Source organism: Chanos chanos, chromosome 7 (genome assembly GCF_902362185.1).
Source record: "Chanos chanos chromosome 7, fChaCha1.1, whole genome shotgun sequence".
Classification (NCBI taxonomy): domain Eukaryota; kingdom Metazoa; phylum Chordata; class Actinopteri; order Gonorynchiformes; family Chanidae; genus Chanos; species Chanos chanos.
In genome coordinates, this window is record NC_044501.1 from 26,175,291 (window position 1) to 26,185,283 (window position 9,993).

Consider the following 9,993-nt stretch of genomic DNA (forward strand, 5'->3'; position numbering starts at 1 on the left):
GAGGGCTTTTTTTTTTATCAGTGCACAGAATTGTTATTGGCCTTTGTGTTCCAGACACAGAGACACAGTGGGAGAGAGAAACATAGAGAGAGAGGAAAGTTCAGAGATCAGTGTGTGTGTGTGCGTTTCAAAAATATGTCCTCTCAGTGACTCCACACAACCTGCTAACTTCCCCATAGTGCTCTCTCTCTCTCTCTCTCTCTCTCTCTCTCTCTCTCTCTCACACACACACACACACACACACACAGAGCTCTCAAGGTTAAGGGGCAGTTAGTCTCATACAGTGAAAGGACTGCCACTGAGCCAGTAAAAGTCTCATTGTTCATGTGAATAGAGATCGGAGAAAAACTAAGACAATCTGTCATATTACACTGAGAATAGTGACACTTCTCCACCAGTCTTATTTCAAAGGATTAATATTTCTCAAGCAGCTTCTTATCAGAATCTTCCAACTGTATTTAAATGTATTAACTACACTAATAAAAAGGCCAGTGAAGAGTTTTATCGTGAGGATTTGAATCATACTTGTAATTGTCTTGATAGTCTCAGCAATATACTTTTCACATCAACCAGTTTACATTAGGAAGCATACACTGTATACTTATAGTGGGTAGGTGTGTGTGTATGAGAGAGAGAGAGAGAGAGAGAGGTGGTAAAATATGGAATGTGAGGCTCTGGAGAGTACAGAGAGAAAGCAGCTTGTTATTTTTCTTTTTCTTTTTTTTTCCTCTTCCGCAGGGAGTCATTCAGAGGCAGACGCATTTGTCTTCTTTAGGGTCCTCTGTTGTTAAGGGTCCCTTTTGTTTCTAAGCACGCCCACCTGTTACTATGGTGACCTTTTTATATCACCGGGGTGGTAGTAAAGACTGTTAGGTTTTTATGAAAACAGTAGTGCTAAAGCTAACTGCACCACCATCACAGAGCGAGAAAGAAAGAGAGAGCAAGAGGGAAAGAGAGAGCCTCTATTAGACTGTGTCATTTGTCGTTTCACAGACTGTGAGAATCAAATACTCCACTGGTGGTCACAGCCAAGCCGTGGACACACACTTCTCCACGAGCAAAATGTCAAACAAAATCGAGGAGACAGACTTGCTCCACACAGAACCCTCTTCTGAGGACTCACTTCTCAAACTGCTACAGGACTCTGCACAGAGTCTGAGGGGGCTGTTATCAGACCAAGGCAGAACCAGAGGAGGCAGGGGATTGCGGGGGGAGCTTACCCAGGCTGGGGTGCTCCAGCTGGGGCAGGCAAACTCGGCTGGGACCCTCTGTATGCTCCTCAGCGTGCTGAAGGAGCTGGCTGAGCTTAACACACAGAGGGTCCGTGCCTGGAGAGAAACTCTGAGAGACACTGCACACACACTCTCTGAGCAGAACAAACAGGAGAACTCCACACACACACACAAAGAGGCAAGGGAACAGCTGCTAACACAAACAGGTAAGTGTGTGTGTGTGTGTGTGTGTGTGTGTGTGTGTGTGTGTGTGTGTGTGTGTGTGTGTGTTTGTGAGTCTGTATGTGTAATTGCTGCAGAGGTAATATTTTGCTGTCAAACACACTCATATCCACCACCATAGTCATAGACACACATATACAGACACACATGTGCACACACACACACACACACTCCATTATAAAGAGTAACTTTAACTCTAACTCTAACGCTAACCAAATACACTTTCACACTTTTAGCTTCATCAATAGCAGCAATACCTTTTATTTAAAATGAAACATTTTTAAAAATCTATGCATGGTTTTTTTTTACTAGGGACTGTGATTTTGACCCCAGTTTGTCAGGTGTCACCAGTACAACGGTCAAACATTTATCTAAACTAGGAAAAAACAAGTGCACACACACACGCGCGCACACGCACACACACGCACACGCACACACACACACAAACACACACACACACACACACACACGCACACGCACACGCACACACACACACACACACACACACACTGAGTGATATAATGGTGTGTAATAAAGCAACATGTTTCTTTTCCAGGTGTTTCTGATGACTGTAAACTTCACCACACCACTGTCCTGATCCTCAGCATCTTGCAGGACACCCAGAACCTCGAGGAGAAGCTGCAGACCATAAAACACAAACTTAACATGGCACTGGCATCTCTCTCTGACCTCAGCACACACACTCACACTCGCACTCACACAGACGGACATGAGCCCATGGCCTGTGCAGAAGGCCTACCTCAGGGCATGCAGAGTCACTTCCAGACCATGTCAGATGACTCAGGAGGTCATCTAGACTCAGCCTGGATCCCCAAACCACTGCGTGGACAGACCGCACCCCCGAACCACTGCGTACGCAGCCCGCTCCCCCGAACTACTGCATACGCAGACTGCACGCCCGAACCACTGCGTATGCAGACTGCTGCTGGCTCTGATGTGGCGGGAAACCGGGTGATGTCTGTAAGGGACAGGGAGAGTGATGGACAAAGATTAACAGAGACAAATGACAAAACAGACATTGTTAGGACTGCAGAGAAAGAACGCTGTGCACAGACAGGAGACAGAAATACACATTTACAGGGAAAGGACAGGGGGGAGAAAGAGACAGATACGCAGGCAGAGACAGAAGAAAAGAGAGGAAAAAAGGAGGAGACAGAGGGGAGTGATGAAGAGGCTGAAGGAGAGGAGGAAGGCTCAAAACATGGCTGGGTCACGCGAGAGTAAGTCTCTCCTTTTTGCATGTGTGTGTGTGTGAGTGTGTGTGTGTGTTTTGATTTGGTTGATCATTTGGTGTCTCGTGAATCCCTACAGTGTGTATCGAGAACACATTACCCTTCATGATTAATATATGCAAAGACAATGAATCAACAAAACTAATAATTTTCATAAACACATCTATCTATCTATCTATCTATCTATCTATCTATCTATCTATCTATCTATCTATCTATCTATCTATCTATCTATCTATCTATCTATCTATCTATCTATCTATCTATCTATCACCTTACATCATTGCTGTAACATCTGCGCACACTTTGAGCTGAATATTGTTAAGTTTAAGTAAAAGAAAAGGACGCGTGAGATGTATTAGCTGTCCGTTGACAATCTTTCTCTCACAGAGTAATGGACCAATCAGAGAGCAGCGAGTCAGATGGTCCGGCTGCCTGCTACGTGACAGCGCCAGCAGAGATCGCAGAGGTCATGACTTGCGAGGTGTCAAGTGACCTGAGTTCTGTTCTGGTGTGGGGTTCGGAGGAAATGGTCAGCAGCATAATCACGATCCAAGTCCCTGACGACGCCAAGAGTCCCTTCCCCATCACCGTAGCCATGTCTTTCCGCGCCCGTTACCACGGAAACCACCGGGACATCGCAGTCAAGGTGGTGGATCGGGAGTCAAGGACAAGCTACGTCACGCCTGTGTCCATGGAGAGCAGCTACAGAGGCCGGAGGGTGAGCGGTGACACAGGAGCAGGATACCCCTTCTGTTTAGTGAAGTGAAAGCAGTTAGCGAGAAGTCGTTTAGAAGACTGTGGGTGAAACATGAGGGTTAATGGTAAAAGTAGAGGGAAGGTCACGATATGAGATTCGACAATATGTTTAAGGCAGTGAAACAGGAATAGCGTGACATATTTCATGAATGGCAGGTGCGTGAAAAATATAAAAAAATATGAGACATATCTACGATAAAGTGCACTCTTGCTTCAAGTAAGGTATTGGTTTCTCTTCCTAATTTTAAAATGTAGCTCTCATATTTGTTCAAGTACCTCAGCTGAAACATCTTCTTTGCCTGAATCTTGTGGTGAGTTTGTGTGTTTATATTTTTGTGTGTGCGTGTGTGTGTGTTTGTATGTGTGTGTGTATGTATTAATCTGTGTGTGTGTGTGTGTGTGTATGCGTGTATGTATGTGTGTGTGTGTGTGTGTATGTGTGTTTGTGCGCACACGGGCTCACGTGTGTGTAATGGTCTGTTCCAGGGCTCCTTCGCGGTCATCCGTGTGTACACCCTGGGTGTGTTTGCGGTCGTGTCGTGTTTAAGGAGAGAGACGTTTATGGTTCCTAAGAGAGGGCTGTCTCTGAAGCTTAGCGTGGATTCCCGAATCTGCCTGGAGTACCCGCCCAACACTTTCCCCACGCCCGTCATTGCTCAGGCCACTGTACTGTTCTCTCAGTTTCTCTCCATTTCTCCCTCTTCACTCAGTGCTGCTCTATCATTCATCTGCTCCACACCCCTCTTTTTTCCCTCCCTCCATTCTCTCTCCTCTGCTGTAAAGGCAGAGTAATTAAATTTGTAATGTCAACATGTGAATCATATTAATTATGTCAATTATAAATCTAGTCTGACGTGAGTGTTATGTCTGGGAGAGAAAAGGTAAATACTTTATTTTGTCACACATGCTACATGACAACAGTTACATAATCTAACCTAAAAAATATCACACTGTACAGCGCAGTAAAGGCAGTTTCGTTTTACAGCTTTGTTTCCTCTGGCTGACTGCTTTGTTCAGAAGCACACTGGCAATGAGCTGTAATGGTTGGGGTTTGAACCAACAACCCATGGCCAGTTTCTTTTCTCACAACAGTATCCCCACTCAGTCACATGCATCACTTATTACACAACTCATGAATGATTCATAATGATAATGACTCATAATTGTCATAATGTTATAGCAGCTGTATGAAAAAGAGATGGGTAATCTGTGAATAAGTGGTGTTGGTAAAATTTAAATGTTTTCACGTGTGGCGTCAGGTTCAACCCTTGGATGCTGCTATCTTGTCCAGTCTGAAGTCTCAGAGAGACCTGTATCACTCTGCACTGGCCACCAGTCCCCTTCTCTACCTGAGTCACCCTTCACCTCTGACCCTACGTCGACCCCTCACCATAACCATGCCCTGCCCTCCAAACCCTGACAAGAGGAGGGGAGGGGAGGAGGTTGACATGCCACGCCCAGCCACTGCAGTCCAGACCCGGGATACACATGTGCCATGTCAACTCAGGTATAAAGAGCGACACACACACACAACACACACACACACACACACACACTTTCTGACACCACTGTGGAAAACATATAAGACAGCATTCAGTTCTGTTCCCCGGCTGCAGAGGTAACCCACTGACTGACCAAGGTTGATGAATTATTACTTTCCTTCCCATAAAGTCTGTGCAGAGACGTTCCTCTGTTACAGCAGAGAAAACCACTTTTGTCTCTACAAACACTTTACACATGCAGACAAGTTTGAACAGCCGCCTTGGTCTGTCAGGAAATCACCTCTTGTCATACAGTTTGTCATTGTGTAAAGCAGTAACACCTCCACTCTCCTGCACTGCCTTTTTATTCAGAGTTTTCAAAAGGTTTTAGAAAATAGAGAATGAATATTAAAGTGCATGAAGAACAATGTAAGGAGTCTAAAAAAATCAACCAGGGATCTTCAGCAACTGGCTACTACTGTTCTTGGCGACTAATGTGCTCTGTGTTTGTTTGTTGTTGTTTGTTATTTGTTTATTGTGTTTTTAATCAGGATTGTCAGTGCTTCAGTCAAGTCGTCGAGAGACACAGCCAATGAGCAACTGGCTTTGCTTTGCTGGAGAGAAGAGCAGTGGAACATTCTAGATAAAGTGAATGTGAAGAACCTGCAAAATGGCCTGGTATCTTTTGAACTAATGGAGAAATATGAAAGGTAAGTGAATGGTTTGGCACAGTCAGGATTAGTTCAGTTTGAAATGAGAGTCAGTGTTGGACTGACGTAACTCAAAGCGTTTGGTTAAGTTTCTTAACTGTAACAGACTGAACCAAAACTGGTGGCTGAGTCATCCTGATGCCTGACATCCACGAACACTCATCAGAAGCTGAAGTGAAACTATAAAGTAATTTTATGGTGATGGGTTTTTCTAACCTCTTCTGGCTCACATTTCTCTTTCTCTACCACTTCTCCTCTACGTCTTCCCACACTTCCGTCTCTTTCTCTTTTCCTTCCTTCTCTTTGTTGTTCTTGTTGTCATTGTTGTTCTCCTCCCTCTCTCTCTCTGTCTCTTTCTGTGTGTGTGTGTGTGTGTGTGTGTGTGTAGGTTGATGGTGGTGCGTTTGCTGTCCCCCGTTAAACCCCTGTACCTGGCCTCACTGGCAGAAGAGGTGGAGAGAGCTGTGAGGGTTTCCGCGGTAACCATAGTGCTCCAGCGGAAGAAGGATGACCCCTACAGTGTTGTGGTGGCTGCCCTGCCCAGCAGAGACCTGAGCTGGGAGATGGCCAAACTCCAGGCCCAGGCTTTCTGCAGCCCACTGGAACACTCCGGAGATATCCCCATGCACGAGGGAGAACAGCTCCTCCTGACCTTTAGTGGAAATATTACCTGCACAGGTAAACTCTGTTCCACTCTCAGATACACATGCCACGTAGTTTTAAAAGGTAGAGAACAAACTCAGGTGAGATACTCAAAGCGTTCAGACATTTTCTGAGCAGAAGCACTTGTTTTCTGTTTCATTTCTCACATTTCATCTGTAAAATAGTTTCAAAGTAGTCACAGAGATGTCAAAAACTTGTTAAACACTTTTTTTGTGTTATGAACTTAGCAAAGCAGGAAATGTGTTGCACTTTGTACCAGCTGTAGGCTGCGGAGGCCAAAAGCATGGAGTGAATGAAGAAGAATGCAGAGCAGTGGAGAAAGCTAAATGTCATTGATAACATTGTCTACATGAGTCTCTCCACTGTCCAACGTAACACTAGCACTGTAGCTTCAGCAGACAGAGCGACCACGATGTGGAAGAACTGGTTTGACATGTTCTACACAATCATGTGACTAATCACGTGACCCTGTTTTAAACTCCCATAGGCCCTGAGACCAAACATTTAGTAACAATAGGAAGCTCTTTGCCTTAAACGTCGTCCTCTAATGATGGGTCAAAAATGTAGAAAATAAAAGCCAGCTATCTTCATCCATGGTGCCAACTTTTTCCCTTAACATTACCCGACTGCAGATATTGACATCATCATGCCGATGGAGGAATGCTTTGTTCACACTGCGAATCGTGGACAGATGAAAAGAGGAAACAAAAAGCATTGATGTGCCATGCTGTATAATTGTGAAAACATTAGTGAACACCTGTGGTTATTCATGTACTCTGTGGATAAGATTAATCTACATCTTGACAAAAACTGTCAGCTGTGAATTCTTAATTTTCAATCTCTCCTCCACTGACAGACATGCCTGAGTTATTACAACTTGTTTGCAAAAGCAGTTTGTCTAAGAAATCTCTCTTTGAGGAATTCAACCTTCAATTCACGGTTTAGATTTGAACTGAGTTTGAGACATGTTGTTCTTGGGTAAATAAAAAGTCACTATATTTTCAAAACTGTCTATCAACTCATTGAGGATCACTGCTTCGTGTAATTATCGTGCATGGTTGACCAATTATGAACTTATATAAACTTATGAAGTGTTCCTCTGTGTGTGGAAATACGGCATCAATCATTGCTTATCTTCGAGCATGTTTGTGTGTTTGTTTGTTTGTTTGTTTTGGGTTTGCTGGTGAATGCAGATGGGCACAGAGAAACATCGAAGATACTCACCTTTCACAACCAGAGGAGGAGGCATTTGCATCTCACGCTGACAGAGGTAGACTCGTTTGGAAACTACAGCTCAGCCCATTACAAAGGCACGGCCGTCTTCACGAGAGTCAGCGTGGGTCAGCTGGTCTGGAAAGGAAACAGACCTGTCCCCATGAAAGGGCGTCCCCTAGAGGAGCCTGTCTGTAAGCTAAGCCTCACTCTGCCCAAGGTGCATCAATCACACCTCCAGCCATCAGACACAAACTATACCTATACAAGGCTGCTAGGTATATGATATATGATATATGACTGTAATGTTAGATTATCATCAAAGTCATAAAATCATTCAATCTGTATTTACATGCATCCTTTTTATAAGCATCTGTTTTGATACTTCTGTATTTCTGGATGAATTGGGAAGGATGTGCTTCAGAGTGCTGGTAAATTACAAAGGAGTAGAGATCTGTTGGGAAGTGTTTTTTAGTATCTGTACATTCTTAGGTAGATTAAAGCACTCACATTTAGTTGTCATTCATTACACTTGAACCCTCTGAACCCTTGTAACATACGCGTGGAAGGTTGCGTTTGCCACCCAAACTACTACAAAATGCCCTTGGTGTGTCCTTGAGTGTCTCTACATAGCTGTGGCCTCCTAGCATGCCTGTTGCTTGGCAACGGATCTGTGATAAACTGTGTGGTTAGATTAGTTCTGATCCGATACACTTAATAGCCACCTTTTCCTCTTTTGGTTTTCCCTTCTCCATCTTGTCTTCTTTTTGTTTTCCCTTCTCCATCTTGTCTTCTTTTTGTTTTCTCTTCTCCATCTTGTCTTCTTTTTTGTTTTCTCGTCTCCATTTTGACCTCAAGTGCGTCTTACATAAGTTCGAAACATTTACATTGTGAAAATCAGAGAGAGTGATGAAAATCAAATCTCATCTAGATTACTGCAGGTCCTTTGAGATTACTACATTAAAGACTAGGTAATTACCAATGCCATTTCCTCTTTGTTCTTAGCTGACTGTGGAATACAGTTGTTTTTTTCACTTTCTTTTGTGATTTGATTTGTTTTGGTTGAGTTGATTTGTTATGGTGTGTGTTTATTTGTTCCTTTGGTTTACCTTTCAGAAAGAGAGAGTCTGTCCATGTCCTCTGAGTGCCAGAATGCCATCACAATATCAGTCAGGTATAAAAAAACATACAAAATACATAACACACACACACACACAAATTGGTTGAAAAAGTTTAAGTTTAGATCGGGTTGTTGTTAAATACTCTTTCCCACAAGAGCAGTCAGTTCTATGTGAATAAAGTACTTTGTTTTTCTTGTCTCTCTCTCTCTCTCTCTCTCCGTGGTGATCCGTCAGACGCTCTCTCTGATGACCTCTTGTCGTGGTTGTGTGAGGAGTTGGCAGAGGAGGATGCTACCCTGCTGGTTATGGGTCTGCGTCTGCGCCGATCGTCCGTTCAGTTGGCCCGTCTCCGTGCCCCCGAGGGCGTGGCCCAGCAAACTCTCCACCTGCTGTCTCTCTGGAGACGCAGCCTCCCCTCCTCCGTCCCCAAAGGCCCCGCCCTGGCCCGCTGTCTGAGGCGCTGTGGCCGGCCTGACCTGGCCGTGGAGCTGCTGCAGCGAGAAGCCACTGTCGAGAGACGGAGAGTCAGGAACCTGGAGACATGGGAGAACTCAGGCCCTGGACCCTGTTCCTGAACCATGCATGAAACCAGGACAGAGAGACAGAGAGTCTCACAAAAGCCCTTTACTTCACTCAGAGCTTTTTTTTAATGCAAATGACAGAGAGAGAGAGAGAGAGAGAGAGAGAGAGAGAGAGAAGTTGTTCCCAAAAACCAGTCTGGAATGGTGAAAAGCTGTGTGACTGCTTTTAGTTACAGGTGTAATCCAGGAACGGTCTTTCAGGTCAGCTCCTTTAAATCCATCAGATCTGTGCTCACTAAAGAAAGAGAAGAAGGGGGAGAAACAAAGCATTAGGAGAGTCCAACATATAAATACTCTCATTTTATTCCTAGAACTGACCTCAGAATTTTTTTTAGTTTGTGAATACAAACTTGCAGTACATATATATGTCCACAAGGTGACAGCAGAAACACAGACAATGTTAGCTGACGCCTGACGAGGTCCGGCTTCCACTTCAACACTCATTTAAGCGGCAGCGTTTGCACTCATGTAACAGTCCATGTGAAATACAAACAATAAACAAACAGAAAAGGTGCTTATGAGTGCACAAGTCTCCTTTTGAAACTTTTGTTTTTGAATATGTTCATACTCAGTTTGCCCAAAAAATCCACTCCATAATATTTCTGATTGTCTTATACTGTATACAAAGACAAATAATCACACACATTCCATGGCCTTATAATACATGTACAATTGTCTCTTCAATTGTTTTCAAATCAAGGATACTGACATTTCTCGGGTTTTTATGACACAGATAAGAATGGGTGACAAATGTGAAAT

At 44.0% G+C, this 9,993-nt stretch overlaps 1 protein-coding gene across 1 annotated transcript; it reads left to right on the forward strand.

Moving 5' to 3' along the window:
* The first annotated feature begins 1,062 nt into the window (after positions 1 to 1,062).
* dthd1 (death domain containing 1) lies at positions 1,063 to 9,228 on the forward strand. Its single transcript, XM_030779116.1, has 11 exons — positions 1,063 to 1,370; positions 1,767 to 1,804; positions 2,011 to 2,123; positions 2,220 to 2,431; positions 3,098 to 3,428; positions 3,953 to 4,132; positions 4,726 to 4,973; positions 5,499 to 5,657; positions 6,046 to 6,335; positions 7,514 to 7,810; positions 8,888 to 9,228. The coding sequence occupies exons 1-11, from the start codon at positions 1,063 to 1,065 to the stop codon at positions 9,226 to 9,228; spliced, it is 2,517 nt and encodes an 838-aa protein (XP_030634976.1).
* The last annotated feature ends 765 nt before the right edge of the window (positions 9,229 to 9,993 follow it).